Source organism: Lepidochelys olivacea, assembly GCF_965140295.1.
Source record: "Lepidochelys olivacea isolate rLepOli2 genome assembly, chromosome: 6".
NCBI classification, from domain to species: Eukaryota; Metazoa; Chordata; order Testudines; family Cheloniidae; genus Lepidochelys; species Lepidochelys olivacea.
The window spans coordinates 102642262-102666827 of record NC_140416.1 but is presented as its reverse complement, the minus strand read 5'-3'; the positions used below and the strand labels follow the sequence as shown (position 1 = coordinate 102666827).

The 24566-nt window shown below is 39.6% G+C and overlaps 1 protein-coding gene across 2 annotated transcripts in view; it reads right to left on the bottom strand.

The window, feature by feature from the left end:
• Window positions 1–514: 514 nt before the first annotated feature.
• The window catches only part of PAPOLA (poly(A) polymerase alpha), a 96165-nt gene continuing 72113 nt past the window's right edge, over window positions 515–24566 (bottom strand). The window contains exons 16-22 of one of the 2 annotated variants that reach the window (XM_084632382.1): window positions 15838–15959; window positions 13610–13752; window positions 12367–12464; window positions 11033–11253; window positions 7527–7589; window positions 5681–5758; window positions 515–2686 (exon numbers count right to left, since the gene is read on the bottom strand). In XM_084632382.1, the coding sequence (XP_084488508.1) occupies window positions 2591–2686; window positions 5681–5758; window positions 7527–7589; window positions 11033–11253; window positions 12367–12464; window positions 13610–13752; window positions 15838–15959 (821 nt within the window). In that variant the 3' untranslated portion in view covers window positions 515–2590. Of the gene's footprint in view, window positions 2687–5680; window positions 5759–7526; window positions 7590–11032; window positions 11254–12366; window positions 12468–13609; window positions 13753–15837; window positions 15960–24566 lie in introns of both variants that reach the window. The other variant, XM_084632381.1, reaches the window with a different exon arrangement.

Below are 24566 nucleotides of genomic sequence, written 5' to 3'. Positions count from 1 at the left end.
GGTCGACGTCAGCAAAATGTCTCACGGCCTGCAATCAGATTACCCTGATGGGCTGCATGTGGCCCATGGGCCGCAGGTTGCCCACCACTGCCTTAGAGGATAAAAAGTTAGTTCAAGCTTTTTAAAGTTGTAATTTAAAAAAAATAAATAGTCTATGTAAACTGATTATATATGCTATTTTTCTAGTTTTGCCTACTCCAGCCTTTAAGATTTTGATGCAGGCACCCAAATCAGGGAACAAGAAAGGGGTGCTATTCAAATGGATCTGTTCTTTTAAAAACTAAACGACGACAGAAAATAGCAATTTACATTTCTCTTCTAAAAACAGACTAAGATTTAGCATGCTGCTAAATGCCACTTTTTAAATCCAGACTGAATTTAAAAGTGCATTGTTCTTTTCAGGCCGCATTGCATTCTATATCAGCAGAAACAATTAAGTAATTTAACTGACAAGTCTGGAATAAAAACAAACAGGAAAAGCAATTTTGGATATTTGAAGAAAATCAGGCAAATGTGGGATTGTGCTGTTTTTTATTGTGTTTTCAATGGAGAAATACATCATCTGTTTACAAAATAGCTCTTGAAAAATACAAGGAGTACAGATACTATAAAACAAAGCAAACTCCAGTCATGAGACACTACGTACATCATGCGAAAGCAACAGTCTGATCTCCAGGTTATGAAAACTAGAATTAAAAAGTCACTATACAGAAAGATTCCAAGTTTCCAGCTTGGCAAAACTTGGGTGCAGTTACATGAAATGTTTAATAAAATGAAAAAAAGATTTCCCAATGTGTAAACAAAATGACAAAACTAAATTTGTGCCTGGCAATTTCGATCTAAACTCCATAACTACACAAAATACACAGACACCTTGTACACTTCAATTGTTAGTATAACCTTTTTCGAGGTGGATGACAGCAGGCTGCACAGGGCAAGGGAAAGAGAAATATTGTATACTAGACATCTTAGACAAATGGCAAAAAGAAAAACCTCAGTTACTGCACAGCCTAAGGAAAAAAGTAAGCTACACTCTGACTTTGGAAAATTAATTTAGAAGGATATGGGGACAGTGTGTAAGTAATTTAATTTTAACATGGAAGAAGCACATGTAATAGGATGGAGCACAATGGGAGGAGGAAATTCATAAAACATGCTAATCAGAAAGTATGGGAAGGATGATTTTTACCATCCCAGTTTTTCAGACTAAGTAATAACAACAAAGTTTGTTATCTACATCTGGTGTTATCACCAACATCCCTCACATTTCCTAAACACTGATGTTCTGCTGCTTAATCATGAGAGATTCAGTTCTTTTAAAGAAAAGATTTGCCGCTAATCCTTTTTTGCTAGGACTACAGAACAAAAAAGTAGGAGGAGTAAAGAGCTTGCTAGATGTCAAGTGCTTTCTAGAAATATGATTGTTAAAAATTCAGTGTTGTTCAGTATGTAAAACTACTATTTTTGATAAGCCATCTAGAAATAAAAAAAGATTAAAATCGTTGGGGATTTTTTCTTGCCTTTATATTTAAAATTTGAAATGTTTTAATGCAGACAGAACTTTTATGGAGTGTACAAAAATTATCTTATATTTAGTGATCAAAAGGCCATCAAGACAGGTGTTATGCTTCACAGGCACAGTTTATTCACTCTGAAGTTTTAGCAATGGGACAAAATTTGGTGTTTGTGCCTTTGGGGCCCAAAGTATTGGGTTTATGTAACATCATGAGTTTTAATAGCATAAAAAAAAAAAGCATTTATTTTTGACCGTTGTCCTATTTTGTGCATACAAGCTGCAAAAAACATTAAACACAAAAGCTTTTTCCAAGAAATATGGCAAGGGGATCAGCAAGGGAGTAAGGAGTTTGATTAGGTCAAAGGAAAGTGTATTTGCTGTTTGATCGCTGATCTGTATGCACCATAAAATAATCCTATAAATAAAAATAGATCACATCTTAATCATGTCCCATCAAATTCCAAATGCTTCCCAATTATTTTCTCAACGTATGTCATGTAACCTCAAGATTTGACATTTTATTTTAAAGGTTTACTGCTGCTTGATGGTAATTTAACTAGATATACTGTACACTTTGTCTTCAATGCACAGTATATCATAGAATGTTATCCAATTTGCAGATTACTAGTACTGAAGAATCTCTTCAATAAAAATGAAAATATCAGTTGAATATCTAAAATTAGTCGTACTCCAATAAAAAAGGTACATAAAAGTGCATTTAAGGGATTCTTTTGCCAGTTTTAGCTCAAAATTTTCAAACAATGCATCAAACATAAATCCAATCAGAATGTCAATTATGGCTACAAATAGTGTTCATGTTTGTTTTTAAAGGCAGTAATCCTTCGAAATATTTAATGCAACTGTTGCTAACACATTAAAAGTACTCCTGGCTTCACATACTAACCTGGACTTCCAAAGAGGTGGTGATTACAGCCCAGTCAGGGAAGTGCACAAAATATACCTAAATCCATTTGCAGTCATGTTCTAGTCTTGCACCCTCCAATCTCCTTTTTTAGCATTAGAAGACAACAGGTTGAGTTGGCAGATATTGTTTATGGACCCCTGAGGTTGTTTTTACCGATTCAATCTCAGTTTTATTGAATTCTTGATAACAGGAATAGGATTTGCAGGGAGAGCAGGGATATCTGAAAGGTCTGTACTAGGTGTTTTCTGACAAGAAAGAGGAAAAAGGAAAAATTTTAAATGTATTTTAATTCTCAAAAAATATTAGTTTAACAAAAACCAAATATCTGAGCACCAGGTTTCAAAGGTTTATGTTGTAATATATTTTGATAGGGTATTCAGAAATATATACCAAAAATAGCGTTAATTACAACTTTTCTTAGGCAACAGAAAATGTGATAGTTAAGGAAAGAATGTTTATAATAGTCCCTCTCATAGCACGCATTTAGTTTTCTACAAGTTGAAGAAATAAGAAAAATAGAGCTCAACTATAACACACTTGAAAAACTCCCACAAATAGGTTTATTGCACGAGTCCTACAAATGCTATCCGAGATTTTCATTCTTCTTTAGGATGGCTTTAAACTATTTGATATCTGAGACCCTCCACCCCACTTGTGGAGGCACAAGGAAATACAACTGGAACCTATTTATCATAATTTCCTATTTCAGAAACAGGAATCTACATTGCTGATACTGAAAGTTACAGGATTTTATGGTTTGTTCATGAAACCAAACTAAACCACACACTTGAAAAATCAATGCTCATACTGCTGAGTAAGAATTTAAAAATTGTTTACATCTAAAAATTCTAATTGATTATATTGTGTCTATATTTAAAAGATTTACCAGAAAGTTTGTGCTGCCAAACGTATCAGTTACGCTTTCCATATTAAAGAACTGCAAATAGTATAATAGTGTTTGATGGCAATAAGAATGATCTCAGTTTATAACGTTATAAACTGAGAAGAAGATTAATCAAGTTGGCTTCTCCTCGTTTGTGGAAAAAAATGAAAAATATTAAAGAAAGTTAAAACTAATGCAGCACAACTAATTAGTATAAAACAAAACAAGGAAGCAAACCAAAGAACACAGGAATCCAAACATTAATTATGAACAAAAAGGATATAAATTACCAATATGCTTAAAAAACTTTGTATTTCCTATACTTAATTGTCAAATTTTTATTTAAAATAATTTTCAGTTGCCCCTCTCCTGACCATATTGCTTTAGACATCATGGTGATCAAGTTATTTTGTGCTGCTCAGAATTTATTAGGAACGTTTATTTCTTACATGTACAGATGGTCAAAATTCACACAAGTTTTTCCGTGCACAGGGAAAAACAGTGCACATTACCATGACTACTGTGTTTACTGACCTTCCCATATAAATGAATGGAGGTAGTAGTGATGGATATGGCAGTGAGTGTAACAGAAACAGAGCTCAGACATCAGAGTAGCAGCTGTGTTAGTCCGTATTCACAAAAAGAAAACGAGTACTTGTGGCACCTTAGAGACTAACATTTATTTGAGCATAAGCTTTTGTGAGCTATAGCTCACCTCATCGGTTGCATCCAATGAAGTGAGCTGTAGCTCACGAAAGCTTATGCTCAAATAAATTTGTTAGTCTCTAAGGTGCCACAAGTACTCCTTTTCTTCTCAGAGCTCAGACAGTACACAATAGCTGTTGTATTTTTATTCACTTCAAACATTTTCTTGTGCTTTTCCCTCAGTTTACTCCTATTTTTTGGCTCATGTTAGCCAAACTTTCCAGAGCTTTTGAATTATTGACAGGAATAAGGAGGAGCACGCTTCTGTGACTTACTCTGTGCAAAGCAGATCAAACTGGGAAATATGGTGACAGATGCAGCAAGACCAAGATCAGTGGTGGGAAATCTGTGGACGCAGCCAGTCAGGGTAATCCTCTGGCGGGCCGCGAGACAGTTTGTTCACATTGTCTGTCTGCAGGCACAGCCACCCACAGCTCCCAGTGGCTGTGGTTTGCCATTCCTGGCCAATGGGAGATGTGGGAAGCGGCGGCCAGCATCTGCTTGCGGCCCACACCACTTCCTACAGGTCCCATTGGCCGCGAACCGTGGCCACTGGGTGCTGCGGACAGCTGTGCCTGCAGACGGTCAATGTGAACAAACTGTCTCGCAGCCTGCCACTGGATTACCCTGACAGGCAGCAGGTTGCCCACTAGAGACCTAGATACAGCCCACCAGAATTTTGCAACATCCAAACTGCATCTCTGCCACGATTGCAACAAATCATTTTCTGAGATGTCAGAACTACAGAAACTTAAAGAACATAGCTCTTGGACAACTGAAAACTTTTGTTTATTTCAATATTTGTTTCTATGTTAGCTATAAAGATGCTGATTTCTGTGAAGCAAACCATTTTATCTTGCTTTGCTGAGCATCTACAATACATAAAATCTAGTTTGTCACAAACAATCTTGGCACCTACATAATTTGTTTACTGCTTACCCCCATTTCAAATCAAGTTAAGTGAGCTATGCAGCAGTGCAGCTATTTAAACAAGTGCATGTCTACAGGAGGTTTGCAATGGTGCAGCTACATTAATGGAGTAACAATATGCATTAAAACCCCAGTATAGACTAAGCCTTGTTTTAGAACTGAATTTCCATATTATTTGTAAACAGGAAAAACTTAATTATGGTGCTAGACAGCTGTATAGTTGAAGACTCATTCTTTTCAGGGTATCTATCGAGAAGCAACATGCAGGTAGCAGAATATGTGAAGTTACCTTTTTAACATACATTTGAGAGCCTTAAGCAGCTGACTCTGAATAGCAATTATTTAACTGACTTGTTTGGTTTTAAAATGGAAGTTCTCCCCCCCTTAGATTACATCATAAAGGGCAAAACAAAGAAAAAAGTGAACCATACTTTAAGTGTTGTTCTGACATAAAGGTAAATATTAAGGGCACAACTGAGAAAAGATAAGAGTCAGTCCAGCTTTTCTAACGAGCAACATAGGCACTAAGAAACAAAATACATATGTAAGATGTGCTTACTTCACAACATTCACAAGCAACCTGCCATACAGATATCTATATGAAAATGTTCCATTATATATTTCTTTGCTGTCATTTTTAACATTTGGATTTACTTTAATCTCATTATTAGGTCATCATGATTAGAAAATTCACAATATGACACTTCTTTAATGTCAGTACCTGAGGAGCTTGCAGAGATGCCATTGTCTGAACAGTTTCTGTTTGAGAAGAAATATTTGCTTCTGCGTCAAGTTGTTCCTTTAAAAAAAGGAATAAAAAAACGTAACTGCTTGTATATATCCCTTAGAAGCTACACAAACAACATTATAAATACAGCCCAATGTATCCCAGAACGAGCTGCACACAGGCAGAGTCTCCACCGAAACCAGAGTGGCTCTGCACTGGTATAAGTATTTGTCCATGTAAATCTCAATGCAGGATCAGGCATATGCATATTATACAGAGGCAAATATGACTATTCAGTGCATCACTAAATATTTTTGTACAACAAAAAATTAACTGGTTATCTATTAGAATGCCCTGTAGCTTGCCTAATTTTACACAGTTCCTGATTTGTCACTTACACCTTTTCTAGGAATCTTTCACATTTGGATCCATGTGGGTGGAAATCTTTAAACAAGAAATTATCTCCGCATTTTTTTGGTCCCACTCAAAATAAAGTGTTAAGGATTTTTTGCCCCCCATATTCTGTTTAGCATATCATAAAACTCCTTGATCTGTGAAAAGTACACTATAAGCATAGGAAAATGTAAAGTCACAGCATTTCCTGCAGATTCCATTCTTTGCTCTAGCCCTTTTCCATTGACTAGAAAACTTTAAAAACATGAACCAAATGTAAAACATTGCAGTGTTATCTTCCAAAGTCTGCAAACAGGCTGAAATAATAGCTCTGAGATGTGAAATGTCCTATTAATCTCAATGGGATAACTCAAAAAATGGAGATGTTAGTTTCCATTTTAGCCGTAATACCAGTTAATATGCTTTCACCTCAACCCCAAACTACTGTGCAAAGTTCTAATAATTCCCTATCCACCCTGGTATCTTACAGTACAGTTATACATGGTCAGTAAAAATCTTCAGCATGTTAAAAGAGAAAATTTGTGGACAGCATAAAATAATTTAAATTTACTATCAAAACAGGGTCTTCTGTACCAATTATTTAATCCATTAAAGACCTTGATTTTTCACTTTAAATGAAGCATCTGAAGAACCTCTGATCTGACATACAAGAACACATGCGGCTCCTTGTACAGACACCAACTCCGCGGCTGGAGCTACAGGCGCCAACTTTCCAATGTGCCGGGGGTGTTCACTGCTCAACCCCTGGTTCTGCCACAGGCACTGCCCCCCCTCCACCCCTTCCTCACACACTCTCTTGAGCCTGCCGTGCCCTCACTCCTCCCCGCAGAGTCTCCAGCTTGCCATGAAATAGCTGATTGGGAGGTGCGGGGAGGGAGAGAGCAGGGAGCTGATCGACAGGGCTGCCGGTGGGTGGGAGGCGCTGGGAGCGGAGGAGCTAATGGGGGGGCTGCTGACGTATTACTGTGGCTCTTTGGCGATGTACACTGGTAAATTCTGGCTCCTTCTTAGGCTCAGGTTGGCCACCCCTGCTCTAGACTAAGCAATACTGTCATCTGAAAGAAAAACCAACCCATACTGCCATGTCAAAATTAAATGGAACAAAATGTAAGAGGGAGCTTTAGGGCTGGGTGGTGCAATGAGTTATTTGTATTGCAGCAGCAGACTTTTCAGTCATAACTGAAAGGTGTTTGAATTTAACTTAGACTGCAGTGGAATATTAAAAATATAACGCAACTGAAAATTATTCAATATCAGCACTTGTTTGGAAGCAGCCCAGGAGCTTTTAAATGAACACAGCCTTATGGAAGAAGCCTGCACAACACCTGCCAGTACTAACAGCAATGGCTAGAAACATGCATAGTCTAACTTGTATGGGCAACACAATATATTCTATTCTGTTTAAAAATGTAAGAGTCATATATACCTTAGTTTCCATTTTATCATGATCACTCATATCAAGACAACTAGCATCTTCATTTATTTCATCCTGTTAAAACAAAAACTTTTGGTAAAATAGGCAGAAAAATAAAGTGACAAGAAGAAAACTTTTAATGGAACTCAAGATAAACCAGTCACAAGCAGAATTTATACACACCAGTGGTAAAACTGTGTTTTTAAGGACAGAGTGTGGAATATGTTTAGTACGTGTGTTATTGTTTGGAGTATAACAAATGACCTAAGCAATTTCTGGCTTCAAACAATTCTGGTTTCACTACTGTTGATTTAGGATTCTGTGACTATCTAGGTCTCCATGCCCCTTCCTGAGAACATCTAGCCCACTCCATCACACTGAGGCAAGATTATGCATACCTAGACCGCCCCGACAGAGGTTTGTCTAGCCTGCTCTTAAAAACCTGTGATTATGAAGATTCCACAACCTCCCTTAGCAACCTGTTCCATTCCTTAACTATTCTTATAGCTAGAAAGTTTTTCCTAACATCTTACCTAACTCTTTCTTCCTGTAAATTAAGCCAATTACTTCTTGTCCTACCCTCAATGGACAAGGAGAACAATTAACCACTGTCCTTTTCATGACAATTTTTTACTTATTTGAAGACTTGTCTCCCCCTCAATCTTGCCTTCTCTAGACTAAACATGCCCAATTTTTTCAACCTTTCCTCCTGGGTCATGCTTCCTAAACCCTTTGTCATTTTTGTTGTACGCTAAACTCTCAGATTTGTCCACATTTTTCTTAAATTGTGGTGCACAAAACTGAACACAGTACTCCACTTGAGGCCTCACCAGTGCCAACTAGAGTAGAGCAATTACCTCCCGTGTCTTTCATAGGACACTCTTGTTAATACATCACTGAATGACATTTGCCCTTCTTGCATTAGCACACTGTTGACTCATGCAATTTGTGATCCACTCTATCCCCAGAACTTGTACTGTAGTATCACTGCCAAGCCAGTTATTTCCCACTTTTGTATTTGTGCATTTAATTTTTCCTTCCTAGAGTGCAGTACTTCACACGTCTTTATTGAATTTCATCTTGTTGATTTCAGACCAAGTCTCCAATCTTTCAAGATCTTTTTGAGCTCTAATCCCATCCTCAAAAGTGCTTGTGACCCCTCCGCAGTTTGGTGACATCTGAAAATGTTTAAGTGTACTCTTCACTCCATCTTCCGAAAGGTCAACGAAAATATTGCCTAGTACCAGACTGAGAACAGACTTCTGCAAAACACCACTTGAAATGTCTTCCCTATTTGACAGCAAACCATTGATAACTACTCTGAATATAGTTTTTCCTCTTGTGTACCCACGTTACAAAAATTTCATCTAGACCAGTGGTTCTCAACCACGAGTTTGGGGCCCCCTGTGGGGCTGCAAGCAGCTTTCATGGGCTCCTCCAAGCAGGGGCAGCATTAGACTCGCTGAAGCCAAAGCCTGAGCAACTTGGCTTCATGGGGGCCCCTGTGGCATAGAGCGCCAGGCAATTGCCCCGCTTGCCTAATGCTGATCCTGGCTTTTATATGCAGAAAGCCAGTTGTAGTGGATAAGGTGGGCCACAGAGTTTTTATAGCATGTTGGGGAGCCTCAGAAAAAGGTTGAGAACCCCTGATCTAGGCCACATTTCCCTAGTTTGCTTATGAGAATATCATGTGGGACTATGTCAACAGCCTCATTAAAATCAAGATGTATCACATGTTCAGCTTCCCCTCCCATCCACTAGGCCAGTAACTGTATCAAAGAAAGAAATTAGGGTGGTTTGGCAAGATTTGTTCTTGACAAATCATGTTGTCTATTACTTATCACCCTGTTATCCTCTAAGTGCTTAGAAATTGATTGTTTAATCATTTGTTCTATCATCTTTCTGGATATGGAAGTTATGACGACTGGTCTGTACTTCCTTGGGTCTTCCTTTCTCTTATTTACAATGTAATCTCCCCATAAAACAAATGTCTGAGGTGCAGTACAGATAATACATTCAGTCACAGACTAGAGAGAGGTTTAAGGTTCTAACCCAAGCCATCAAGGCTAATGAACACTATACCCCAATGGAAAGGTTTAATTCTCCACTTTCAGCGGGGGTACAGAATTTGCTCCTAGGCCTGGAAAGTCTCAAGCCATCAGACCTGAAATTTCTGAAGTTTTTTCCCAAGGTCCTGTATAATTAGAATCATGGTAAAGGCAGTCTGATTAACAGGTAGAGGGAGATTAAACACGGTTGATACTTCTTCCTCAAATAAGTAAACAAAAACATTTTCTGTAGAACATGTCTCATATATAGCATGTGTGAAGGTATGGTATAAGAGATTTATTAGCAATTGCATGGGATAACTTCACTCATAGCTTTGACACTTGTAAATAATGGGGACACCCCAAACCTATGTAGATAACACCTTTAACATACAAATGTATTCTACTGACAAAATAAATTATTCAGTTATATTTGGTGCCCTTTGCCATAGCGTTGAAGCCCCATGCAAAGTTTAAAAAAACAGACTTTAAAATGAGTGAAATCTTGCACAAAATTATCCTATTTAAATTTCTTTTGTCCTTAAATATTTATTCCCTTACACTGAGATTTTCAAAAGAGCCAAGCAGGTATAGGCATCCAAATCTCACTGAAATGCAGCGCTGTCTAACTCTCTTAGGCTCTTTTGAAAATCTCTGCCTTAATAATTCTTAAAATAGGCAGCAAACACGACCTTAAAACTATTGATAACTGCACTCCTAAAAATTTAGAAAGTGTGTGTCTTACTTTGGAAACAGAAGAAGTGTGTTTGTTCATGCATTCATAAGTACATTTTAACCTACTGATTTAACAATTAGGAATAATGGTCAATAAAAGTGATAGTTGCATTGCAAAGTTCAGTTTATTATTTAACTTTAAACAAAGTAATTAAGGAAGAAAATTACTTGGAACTTTTGTAGGTAATTCCTTTTCTGTCAATGTTGTTTATCTTTTAAAAAAAGATTGTTGAACTATTTTCTGTTTATCAAATTCCAGAAATAAGCTAAATACATTTTGACTGATCATATAAAGCCTGTGTAATGGGTACTAAAAAACGAACTCAAGCTCTGTGCATGCTTTTAAGTTATCACATAATTCAAAACTGCAACTCACTACTGACAAGCACAAAATGCAGGGCCAGATTAAACTGATTAAACTTGAGTACCTTCTATCCTTTACCCTTGGTTCTGTTTTTATTGTGAAGTGCCTTGAAATACATTCACGTAAAGTACATGTATGAAACAAGTTCTTAAAGTTCATTTAACACTAATATCATAAAGATGACCTACCGCCACTTAACAGAACCAATTTATTTTACATGTACTTTTTAAGGGTTATCCAACTAGAGCAGACAGACACACAATTTAAGAAGATCTCTCACTGCAGTACCACATGTATCAACTCTCTGAGCTGGCAACAATACTACTGCTATTTCTTTTGCGTGGATACAATTACGATCAAGGATAAAATACCTCTTCTGTTTTTATTTTCTTAGGAGACTCTTCTTTATGAGGGGAAGATGTCCTCTTCACCCCTACGACAGGGCTAGGTATTTTTGTTGCTGTGTTCCCTGATGGTCTTGGTGATTGGTTTGCCAGACGTGTTGAGGAAACAACTCTAGAGATGGTAGGCTTTGGTGGTGGAGAAATGGCTGGCTGTGTGGCAGTTTGAGGAATGCTTTCACTTGAAGTACCTATGAAATAAATACGATACATTTTAAAATAGTTTCAACATTTACATTTAATGTTCACATCAATTCCACAGTAGTTTGTTTTCTGTATCTAACCCCACTGGCACTGAGTGAGCGGAACAAATAGCTTGGTTCCAGAGCATCAGATTTGGAACACAGACTACCTGAAACCACAGGTTTAAAATCAAAGAATAATTAAAACTTGGACTTTATCAGTCTAACTAGATAAACTGAACATCCTGCAGTTTACTGTATCTGTGTTTGGAGAAAACCTTAAAGGAGACTGGAAGGTCTCTGTTGTGTAAGAACATTAAGAGTAGGCATTCATGAGAAAAAAAATGCCCCTTTCTCTCAGTGTGGTATCACATACAGTGAACTAATTAGCTGCCTCACTCTGCTAACCGAAGATGGTTGCACATATGCAGTTGGTGTAGCCCTCTAGGCATCTTTAGAATGCAAGATAAATATAAAATTATAATAGTGATTGCTCATCAGCATGATTGGGTCACACCACGTAGCTGACTGAGATGCGTGAATTAGCAAATCGGGACTGTTCTTGTTTAAATCTTTTTCCAAAATCCGGAGTAGTGTCACCCCTGACCATCTGTAGCACTGGCTAAAGACAAGGTTGCTTACATTGGAGGCAATTGTGATTTATGACACAGGACAAAGTGGTGAAGTCAGGTCATCCTCATTCAAATTTTAATTGTACTAGGGAGCAGAAATACCCAAGAAAGTGGCACTATGAGGGCTTTAGCCAGTACCTAGCCACACTCTCCTTCATTGGCCTAACTGGGAGCACTGCCATCATCTACACTCTGTTTGCCCTGAGCAAACCTGTGTTGCTATTATGAACAGCAAACATGAATATCCATTTTTAGAGGATTTGCAACTGACATAAATGTAGATTACTGAAATTCTAGTATATTATGGCTATTTTGATAAGTATATAAAAATATCCTGAATCCTACAGGACATGGTTAATGTGTAAATCAGTTCAATGAGATAAGGCTACAACATGCAGTAAATTTAAATCTTCCAAATAACGATGATACATCTTTAGTAAAATACTCTCTAGAAATCAATGCTAACAATATAGTATGTAATTTTCCCTACCCCCTGAGCTTTCACTGGAAATGGTTGGTGGCACAGTGACTTCAGAAGCCTGTATGTTGATCACAGATGCTGCTGTTACAGTTGGAGCAGGACTGCTTCTGCTAAAACATGAAAAAGGCAAAATGGATAACACTGAAAACTAAAATATGCATATGGTATCAAACTGTTTGCCTTTCATCACATATCATCAGCATTGCCAGAGACTTGCATTGATGTGATTTAGCCAATAGCATCAACACAACAATGTTAGAAAAGGCCAAATTATATCATTGCAATTTTATGAAATATAATGTGAAGATAAGCAAGAGTGTTAGCAACATTACTGTTATAAACCTGCACTATGTGAAATACTACAGGAGAAGATTAATTTTATATGAAATAATCCAAGTTTCAATAAAGTTTTTAAAGCTATTTGAAAGGGAAAAAGGAAAAACTCATGTCCATTTTTTTTTAAAAGAATCTATAATCCCCTTTACCTTTACAATAGAGCAAGCCAAACTGAGAAGGCTGGCATGATAAGCATGTGTTAATATCCCATAATATCACATGCACATCATCACTATAAATTCAGTCCATAGATTGCCTAATCAAGAAATTGGGAATTAACAGGATTGCAGCCTTGGTTTTGGCATTATAATAGATTTTGCTATATCAAAAAGGATGGGGGCATGATGTGTTAAAAACCAAAATTTAGGCTAGGTTAGATTTCAGCCCTGAGAACCATGATAGTATGCTTAACTGTACACTTGCTTTCTTTTTTTTCCTTCAAGAAGAGTGCTCAGTAATGTAAAAATCCTGAGAATAGTTTAATAAATGAGAATGATTAAAGAGCAGCTGTCATAGGCATTAAGAAAAGCTAGCTACATTTTTTCTACATGATACTCAATGTTTTATCATTCAATTTGTATATTGCATAGCTGTAGAGAGTCCACATTATCATCAGATACTTTGCATATTAACATAAAAATATGGAAGTGACCATTTTATCAAACAAAGCAAGCAACAGACTGGAAAAAAGTGTATCATTAGTAATGGAATCTAACAGAGCAAATGAAAAAGCATTTTATTAGCTGTAGACAACGAAGACATAGTGCAGTGATCTCCCCCCACCCCCAAAGTTAAGTTTAAGATAAATGATAATGTGCCCTCTTGCAATATACACAGTAAACACATGTTCTCTAACACATGTAACTTTTAGAGGATCATAAACTCGAATAGCGAAGGTTAAGATTAAAATAATTACCCCTGAGAGCTTCCAGAACTGTTCAATGGACTTGTCTTCATAGCACTAGTAGGAGAAGGCACAGACGTGCTGTTATCACTGTCCATAGATAAGTCTAAGCTGCTGTCATTCAGGACTGTCAGTCTGACCCCTTCTGTTGAATGCTACAACCAATCAGACAATAAATCACAGGTGTTACTTATCCCATTAAGGACTGAGAATCAGTTGAAAGTCAATGAAGCAATATTTCAATTATACTGATAATTTTGTGAAAATTAATTAGACTGAGCTCAAACTGATATCTCAAAAAATTTAAGGTTAATTGTCTTGACAACAGTTGCATAGGTAAAGAGCATTTTTAGAGAAAAATAGCACTGATAAGTTCTAGAAGGCACACCAAAGAAGCAAACCAAAACCAACTACATTGAGCGGCTTGAACCTCAAATACAAAGGCTTCTGAAAGTCACACAAAATAGAGATGTGCAGAGTTTTCTACATACAAAGGTTCTACTGGCCTGCTACCAGAACCACTTAATTCCTATGTTCAAAATTAAGGCCAGAATTTGAATGATCCATCATTTGCACCCAGATAATGTAGCATACAAAACCAATTTCTCCTGTACTACTTGTGTATCTAGAATTCCAGCTTCATTTCAAGTTTATTTGATTTTGTGGAATAATAATCTCTCAGTTTCAATCAATACAAGCGTACAGTATCAAGAACTCAAAGAAATTAGGTAGTTGACCTAGTGGTTTTCCAGACCACTGGGTCATTTTTATCTATCATCAGTCCTCATGCTGATCACCGAGTTTCTGTTCATACTCCAGAACTGCCTAATTAGATGCATTGAGTGAGGTTTATATTTTCCTCTGAAGCAGCCAGCATTGGCTAATATTGGAGACAAGATACCAACCAACTAGATTCCTACTGGATTTGTTTCAGTCTACCATGTGCAAACTTTGCTACACAATTTAGAGACATTTTTAAATGGTGACAATGGCTTTAAAAGGATACTAATATTATATTGAGCTATTTATATGAATGCAGACAAGAGAACAGCAATACATAACCATGACATGCATGTTTCCAAAAAGACTTTTTTTTACAAGTCAGCTTTCATATATGATTGCTCTCAGACTACATTCAAAGAGTGAGGCAGGGACTTTTTGCATTAGTTACTTGGCCCATAAACACTCTTTCCTGTTGCAATTAATCATGCTCAAACTAACCAAATAGCTTGATCTTAAATTACTGCTGCCCTTCATGAAATGCTGTTTTGCAGGCTGCCCTTCTTCTCACATGTGATCACATAGGCCTGCCATGCATTTAAGGGGAAAACAACTTTAGACAGAAAACAGCATCTTACTAAAAATTTTCTGTATAAGTGTAGCAGACAATTTTTGAGATTCATTCACTGTCATTTAAATCTTTCCCATCTAGGAGTAAAAGGTTATATCTAAGACAGAAAAAACTGTCAAGTGGAGACCTTTTCAAGTTTTAGGCCACAGCATATAGTCAGTCACATTAACTGTTGAAAGCATTCTCTAACCCACATCTTTAGTTATACGAGCAAATGTGTGTTGTTAGCTACAAACGGCAGCAGCAAAGCGTTCAACATTCTACTGAGTCATAAGAGAGGTCATACAATTTCTTTAGTAATTTTATGGCCTACACACAATCTCAAAACTATTAGTACAACAGGGAGATGTTAGAAAACAAACCAAATTCTTAAATTTGTGTGCACCAGATAATTTTTGTTAATCATGGAAGTGCTGCGTTGTACATATTTCCCTAATTTGGCTTCCAAATTACACTAGCAAAATAGCTTTGAGTTCGCTAAATTAATCAGACTTAAATCTGTTTAGTCTAGTATTTCCAACAAAAATCATCATGTCATACCTGCATGATTTCAAGGAGAAGAGATGAAATCAGAAGCAGATACTTCCAGGAGGTAGGAAGAAAGACATGCATGAAACGTATGTACAAATAATTCAGTATTAACTCATTGGTATTGATGCAACCGGGAACTATCAATGTTAGGACCAATAGATTTTGCAGATCAGGGTATCAGTACCGTTGTACCAGATAGGTTAGAAAGTTTGTGTAGGTTACACAAGTAAAACTGCCCTTTTAAAGTGGGTTTTAGTTATTTTGTTAGTACACCAAAGACCTTTGGGAATCACTAAATTATAATGTAATTAATTATATTATAACATTAGTTATGTTTGTCAGTAATTTGTAGGTTTACCTTTTTCTTTTTCTGAAGCACATGATTAGGTAGCAGTTGATGAAGTTGCTTTCGTTTTACATGCATTGCAGCAATTTTCATATCCATCTCAAACATCTTGCTGTTTATTGCTTGCCTATAAACTACACAATTAGAAGAAGATGATGACACATTGAAACATTGTGGAAAATGCAGTTACTTGCCCTCGAAGAAAGGATTGACATTCCAGAGTATTATTCAACAAGAAGGCTAATATTTCCTCAGTCTTGAGAAAAAACCAACAGCCCTTCCTCCTGAACTGACAATTGCATCACATCTGAGAAGATAGTAAAGTATTTGAGTTTGCTTATATTTTAAAAAAGGAAAATCCATTAAAACGTAAATTTCCTCTCTGAAATATGGGACTGAAAAAGTATTTTAAAAGTATGTGAGCCCCGCATTGTACTTATGAAAGAATAAATTCAAAGATGGAACCAAGCAGAGTCAAGAGGTTTCTTGTCTAACTTGATATAAATTAAAGTTAAGACATTTATTTAGCTCTCAATAGCAGAGATTATCTTTTTGTTATTGTGTTTGTATCAGAATTCCAGCTTCCAGAATTCCATGCCTGACACTGACTGGCCTTGATACATGATCGGGGCCATTAGGTGCTGCTGTGATTATTGGGCCTAAAAATTTACCCTAATTGTAAGTTCAACTGTAAAAGTATGTCAAAGTTCATAAGAAGTCTCAATAATAAATTTTTGCCTGCTTGGGAATTAACCTTGGAAAATAGGTCAAACTGTTTTCAGTAATGAATGCTATGAACAAGTGCAAAAAAAACAGACAGACTGAATTAGTCCAAACAAAAAGAGGCCTACTGACATGATTCAAGGACTGTGCCGAGGTTGAACTTAAAAACAAGAGATATCAGTCCTGAAATTAATGGACCAAAATTGTTATAGCAGATAGTAGGCCTAATTGATGGACAAAATAATGAAGGGATGAACTACGACACCAACTTTTTTTAAGAATCTCAAAAGAGTCAAGAGACATTTCCCCCCCAAAGAGTCTTATCCCAGCGCTCTCATCTTGTCCCATCTCCTCAATGCACCTCATCTTCCCCAACCGCAAGATAGAGGGAGCACACCTGACAGAAGGATTCATTCCTGAGGAAGCAGGCTGTGTTTGGGCAGCCCCCTTACACTGGTATGAAAGGTGTTAACAAGCCCTACGGAGGCTGTGCAGGAAGCAGCCAATAAAAGAGAGGCTCTGAGAAGCTGCCAAATCAGGGTCCAGCAGGCTCATACTGCAGGCAGAAGAAAGCTAGCACTGTAGACAGAGCAGTACTGGGCAGGAACAGGGAAGCCAGAGGAAGCTCCTGCGCGCTTGCTAGGACTGGTATGCTGAGGCCTTGAAGCAAGGGTGAAGAAGGTGCTGGGACAGTGGGAAAGTGGTTCAGGGAAATGTACCGAAGAGTTGGAGGGGATGCGGTACAAGGGTGCCCCCTGCAAGGTCCTTGGCCTGGGACCCAGAGTAGTGGGCGGGCCTGGGTATTCCCCCCTCGCCCCGCCCACCACTCAGTATATTTTCTGAAGTATACCCAAACCAGGGTCTTAAACCTGAGATCCTCTCTCTACTCTTCCAATCATCTACCTTACTGACTGTCCATCCTATGCATTCAATAAGGGAAGGGTCCTGTAGAACAAAAACTTTAATTACATAGTCACAGTATTAAAATGGATATTTATAAAGGGGCTGAATTAAAGTTGCATATTGATGGGGATGGCTGTCGTGCTCCACTAATTCTTGGCTGTGGAGAAGCCCATAAGCTGTTGTGTAAGAATGGCTCTAATGTATACAGCCTTTCTTATTCCAAGGGCTGCGGTCCCTGAAGTAGCCCAGATTCTAGGAGGCACAAAGTTTGCCTACAGCCATTTGCAACGCCCCCCCCCCCACCCCCGAGATGAACAGAATCTGGCTTCTGGATTCTATTCAGTTTTACTAGAAGTGAACTTTTGCAACCCTGCTGTTACCTCATCTATTCAAAGAATTGGAAGGAATAACATTTTCCTGCCTCTAGATTAAGGGTATTACGTCTTGCATAACAGGCATTCAGAAGTGCACTGAATTACTAACACCAGTCAGTGGAAGAGAGACTAGAACTAGATAAGTTCATGGAGGATAGGTTCATCAATGGCTATTAGCCAGAATGGACAGGGATGGTGTCCCTAGCCTCTGTTTGCCAGAAGCTGGGAATGGGAGACAGAGGATGGATCACCTGACGATTACCTGTTCAGTTCATTCCCTCTGGGGCACCTGGCACTGTCGGAAGACAGGATACTGGGCTAGATAGACCTTTGGTCTGACCCAGTATGGCCGTTCTTATGTCCTCCACTGATCAAAGCAGATAAACACAAGTGGGAGCAGTTAACAAAGAGAAGGAACTGCAAAGATGTACTGCTCTCCCAAACCTGGGAGAAGGGGAGGAGCTCTTTCTCGGTTTTTAGTAGAGGAGGCAGAACTGAGATCCTCTTTACTTTAATATATGCCTTCTCTTACGCTAATGTTTCACATAGGTAAAGGTGTGATTGCAGCAGTTGCTGCTATTGTTGCTTCATCATCCTGTCCATAAGGATCTCTAGCTGTGCTAAGGAACATGCATAATGAGGCTGGCACTAGCGAAATTCACTGGGGTGGAGCATGCTCAGTGCAGATGGAATCTTCAGAGGTTCAGCAGAAGTCACTAACAAGCTGGGAGCATATGCAAATAGCAATTTTTAGTTGCTTATAACTTGGTCAAATGTAGGTGTATTTTCACAGGAAAAGCAAAAAGGACCTCCCCTGACACCACAACTATGTCCCTAACAAATTTCAATTCCAAATCCTGAGCTCTTCAAATAATATTTTATATATATTGAACACCACAAAACGTACCTATTTTCCTCTAACCTCATTCCTGGAAACAGCTGAACTCTAAGTTTAAGCAAAAAAAAGGCAGAGAGCAAGCATAGAAAGTTTCAGCAAAAATGGTTGTGTGGCAAAGTTATAAGCAAACAAAGACAGTGGTTTATAACAAAATGTCACACAATCTTAACATTAGGCTCAGTAATGATGATGTCGTCCGGGGAAGGATTTGATGATACCCTTAGATTCCTGGGTGAATTGTAGTGTGAGATAGTCTTTGGGTAGTTTATAGCAGGTGGTGTTGGAGTGTTGTTGTTTGGCCTCATTAATGTAATCCTCATGGTTGAGAATTATGAAGGCACCCCCTTTGTCTGCTGGTTTGATCACTAGCTGGTGGTTGATTTCAGGGACTCCTCTCAGCAATGGAGCGAGTGTGCCAGATGTGATATTTGTTAAGGATTTCACTGTTGATTTTTTTCCCCTGAAGTAATCAACGTAATGATCAAATGTGTGGCTTTTTCCACTGTGGGGTGTCCAGTAAAATGATTCTTTTTTCTTATGATTGTTGGTGGGGACGTGGTAGTTGTGGGTGGCATATTCATTGTTGTGAAAGAATTCTTTGACGCAGAGTTGGTAAAAGAATCTTCTAGTTCTCCACCTGTTAGTATGGTATCAGGTTCTGTGCAGCAGTTCAATCCCTGGGAGAGTACAGATAATTCAGTTCTGGTTAGGAGTAGCCTTGACAAATTGATGATGCTGGGGTGTGTGTAGTGTCCATGTGGTAAGGTCCTTGTGCCATGGTTTCTCTCGGCGATGGTGTTCTGGGAGTTGTGGTAGTTACGTCCACTTTTTGGCTCTGGGTTGGATGGCTGTCAGATTTTTTTTTTTTTTTTTTTAAATAGTTGTTTTGGGTTTCTTGCATGATCTCCAGGTAGGTTTCCTGATTTTTTCCTTCCAGTGCATGGAACTTTGTGACAACTTCTTGTCTGAGGTGGCTCCCTTTTTGAGAACTTGAAGGACAGAAAATAGTTCCTCGGTTTTTTTGAAGTCCTCCTTCACAGCTGTTTGGCATATATGGAGTTGTATGTAGTGATCAGAAAGTTAGAGAGGGTGAGTCTTCAGGTGATGTTTTATTTCTTGCTTTTGCTCAGGAAGCAGATGTTGCTATTAAGTTTTTCCTCCTTTTTTCTTCATGTTGTGGAGTTGCCATTTCAGATGGCAAAATACGATGTCCTCCATTGTTTGCAGTTTTGTTGTACCCACGTTGGTCACAGGATATTAAAAAAACTAGGTGGGTGAAATAATATTAATACCTTTTATTGGACCAACTTCTATTGGGGAAAGAGACAAGCTTTCAAGCTACACAGAGCTCTTCCCGTTTGGGAAAGGTACGCAGCAAGTCACAGGTAAATACTAGGTGGAACACATTGTTTCCCAGTAAGCAGTTTACACGTTTTGTAACAGACCATTGAAGTGGCCAGTTAACACCTCTACAGTCATAGGACAAAAAACGGAAGTTAAGCGGGTTAAGGACTCTTGTAATAAGACATTAATCCTGTCTCTTTATTAAGACCATGATTTTTAGTGTCTAGCAAAGTTATAAATTTAAGCACCCAACTTCATCTTTTGAAGGTATTGTGCAGGTTTCCTTTGAGATGACTGAGATATAAAGATATATCAGATATAAAGTGATTGTTCTGTGAAACGTGTGTGCCCACAGGTGATACAGTATTTCCAAATTGTTCATTTACTTTGAAAATGTTCTTTTTGTAGTGGCTCATATCAGCAAAATATTTTTACTTCCGAACTCCAGATTTGTTTGGTTTGCTTTGTTGAGTGCCATTTAATATTTTTTTTTGGGGGGGGGGGGGGAAGGGGAGGAAGGGGATGGCAGCTAATGGTAGATTGATAAAAGTTTATACAAACATATATAGAGTGATGTTTAAACAAGTTTAAATATCTGCAAACAGCATGATTTATAAAAAAAAATCCTATTAGTAGCACCAGGCAGCTGGCATGAGGTAGAGAGGTTTTGGGCAGGTGCGTGGGGGGTGTTGGCAAAGGAGATGGACTGATGAATGGGAGCACTGGTAGGAAACCGGGAGAAAAAAAACAAGTCAAGAAGCAGGAGTTCACGGCATAGAATGGCATGGAGCCATTCTCCCTAGTCTGACAATGGGGAAAGGGGCAAAGGTTATGGAAAGTATACTAGAGTCTTTTCTATAATAGAAATTTAAGAGTTTGAAGCTGTAAATCCAGAAAATATGCAAATGCTTAAAATTTTACGGATGGATATAAAACTACCTCCTCTGCCCCAAACAGATATAATTCCCATCCTCTCATGGGCTTGTTGAAGTCTGCAGGAGTGGCCCCCTGCTTCAGTGAGCCTCACTGTGTATTTGCAAGGGTAGCACTTTTACAGTTAAAGTGCAGCTTGCAGAGCCCTCCATGCCTCCCCACCCCATTCTCCGCCTACCAGACTTGGGGTGAGAGTGGAAGCTCGGGGCTTCTACCCTACAGCAGGAAGGTGAGTCTAGGGGCTTCTGCCCAACAGGGAGGAGGGGGTCTCAGGGCTGAAGCCCTGGCAGGTGCCTCCCACAGGGAAGAATTCTCTAGCCCCACCACCCCACTGCAATGCAGGAGCTCTGCAGGGCTGAAGCCCTAACCCTGACAGGCATGCCCAGCTCTTCAACTTCTGAAGATTATTGTATGTGGCTCAGAGGGTCAGTAAGTTTGGCCTGGTGTATTGGAAGAGGGTTCTCCTTCTGCAGACCTTAATGAAAACCTAATTTAAACTTCTGGTGCTCCTTCAAAAGACAAAGGAAACACCACAAACGAAAAAATATTCTAAAAATTAGTTAAGCTTGAGAGTATATTATATTATTGTCCAGCTAAAAGCCCTCCCAAATTACACTTTGACAAGGAGTTTATAGCTTCACAAAAGAATAGTAGAAGGCATGGTAATTAACAGTTTAAGGATCCAGTATAGTAGGATTTACATCCAGTTTATGATTCATCACCATCTCCCCATCTGACTTAAAGTTACCACCTAACTTTAATCTTTCACCCTTATATTTGCAAAAATATAGGCAAACTTCAAAACATTACATCACTGAGAGATTAAATCACATTTTCCACTCAAAGCACTTCCCCCGCCCCCAAGTATAATGCCACACTATCACACTACAACTAAACTGTGAGATGCAATACAATTAATTAAATGTACAAATTTACAAGCTCTATACGCACACATGTAACTTAACACCATATAATCTTTATATTTGAGATCTTTCAATTTCATGAACATTGTACTCTACCAAAACAGACTATAAAGAAATAAAGGAAAGCTAAGAAAAAATGGTTACCTACTTTTCATAATTGTTGTTCTTCGAGATGTGTTGCTCATGTAGATGCCATTCTAGGTGTGTATGCACCCACGTGCACAGATGGAGACTTTTGCCTTAGTGGCATCTGTAGGTTTGGCTGTGACGCCCCCTTGAGTGCCGCACTCATGCGCCAGTATATCAGGTGCTGTTGGCCCTATGCCCTCTCAGCTCCTTCTTACTGCCCGCGGTGGCTGGTGGGCACACCTCTCTCCCTTGCCTTGTAAATGGTCAGCAGTTTCTTTCCCTCTTGAACTTCATGCCAGGTGTAAATAGTTTTGTTTTATTGTAGATTAGTTAGTAAGTAGCTGTTAAGTATTGTATTTAGTCAGTTAACATTGTCTCGGGCTTTCTGGGTAAGCACATAGTGAGACATGAACGTATGGATGGATGACCAGGTGGAGGTCCTGCAGATATTCTGAATTGGCACACGGGCCAGGAAGGCCACCACCGAAGCTTGCATTCTAGTTGAGTGGGTGGTTACAATCGCCGGTGGGGGCATCTTTGCTTGATCATAGCAGAATTGGATGCAGGCAGTGATCCAAGATGAGATTCTCTGGGTGGACACTGGACGACCTTTCATCCTATCTGCTACCACGAGGAACAACGGCGGCGACTTACGAAATGGCTTGGTTCTCTCTATGTAGAAGGTTAGCGCTCTCCCGACGTTCCTCCTCAGACCTATGAAGCTTTGGGAAGAAGACCGGTAAAAACATATCCTGGCTCATGTGAAATTGCGAAACCACCTTGGGCAGGAAAGCCGGATGTGTCCACAGCTGGACCTTTATTGATGAAAGGGACATGGCCTGGAGCTTGAGATGCATAAGGTAGTCCAGGATCAACTGCAGCGAGGCCTGGTCAGGCCTAACCCTTTGGGCTGAGGTCCAGCACGTGAATCGTTTCTATTTGGCCAGGTAGGTCACTCTACTGGAGGGCTTTCTACTACCCAGTAGGACCTGCTGGACTTGGGCTGAGCGCTCCTGCTCTTTGGCAGTTAACCAAGCAGCAAGCAAGCTGTGAGGCGCAACGCTGACAGCTTCAGGTGCAGGAGCCTGCCATGATTCTGCAACAGGAGATCTGGCCAGAGGGGCAGCTGCACCGGGGTTGTCACCAACAGATTCATCAGAGTGCAGAACCAGCGTTGGCGAGGCCAAGCCAGGGCTATCAGGATAACCTTGTCCTTGTCCTGTTTGATCTTCATGAGGACTCTGAAGCAATGGCACTGGTGGGAAAGCACACATCAGAGCCCCTGACCATTGAAATAGGAAGGTGTCCGACAAGGAGTCCCTGTCAACGCCCCCTCCCCCACAACAAGCAGAACAGGTGACACTTGCTGTCCGGACAAGTTGCAAACAAGTCTGCCTAAGGAGACCCCCTACTTTTGGAAGATCTCTTTGACCACGTTAGGGTGGAGTGACCATTTGTGGTGAGACAAAAAGACTCTGCTGAGGCGATCTGCCAGGACATTTCTGGTGCCGGGGAGGTGCACTGCCATGAGATGAATGGCATGCTGCACACAGAAGTCCTAGAGCCAGATGGCTTCCTGGAAGAGGGCTGATGACCTGGCTCCGCCTTGTTTCTTGATATAAAACATCGTGGCGGTGTTGTCCATCAGGACTTCAACCACTTTGCCTTGTAAAGTGTGACCGAAAAGCCTTACAGGTCAGGAGAACAGCCCTGAGCTCCCTGACATTTATGTGGAGAGAGTGGTCAACCCCTGACCAGAAGTCTGTGTACTGAACTTGCCCAGGTGGGCTCCCCAGACCAGGTCTGAGGTGTCAGAAACCAGAGTTAGCGACAGGGCCAGGGCTACAAAGGGAACTCCCTACAATACCGATGTGGGGTCCAACCACCATGCCAGTGATGACCAGATGTGGTCCGGCACCTTGACTACTTGGTCCAGGTCATGCCTGTTGAGGATGTAGACCAACGCCAACCACGCCTGCAGTGGCCGGAGTTGTGCATGACAGACCATGTAAGTCCAGGCAGCCACGTGGCCTAGCAACCTCAGGCAAGTGCAGGCGGTGGTGAGCGAGTCGCCCCTTACATGGGAAGTTATGTCTGACATGGCTCGGAAATGGGCCTCCAGAAGGAATGCCCTGGCCTACGTGGAATCGAGGACTGCTCCGATGAACTCTATCCGTTTCACTGGTACAAGGGTTGATTTCTTTTTGTTCACTAACAGGCCTAGATCACAGCAGGTAGAATGCACCAAATGGAGGCTGCTCTGCACTTGATCCCGCGATCTCCCCTTGATGAGCCAATCATCGATATAAGGATAGACCTGGAACCTCCCCGATGCCTCAGATAAGTAGTTATTAGGGCCATAATTTTTGTAAATACCTGCGGGTCAGAGGAGAGGCCAAAGGGAAGTGCCGTGAACTGGAAGTGGTGCTGGACACCATAAAACAGAGGAACTGTCTGTGTCCTTGGAAAACAGAGATATGGAAATAAGTCGAGAGTGGCATACCAGCATCCCGG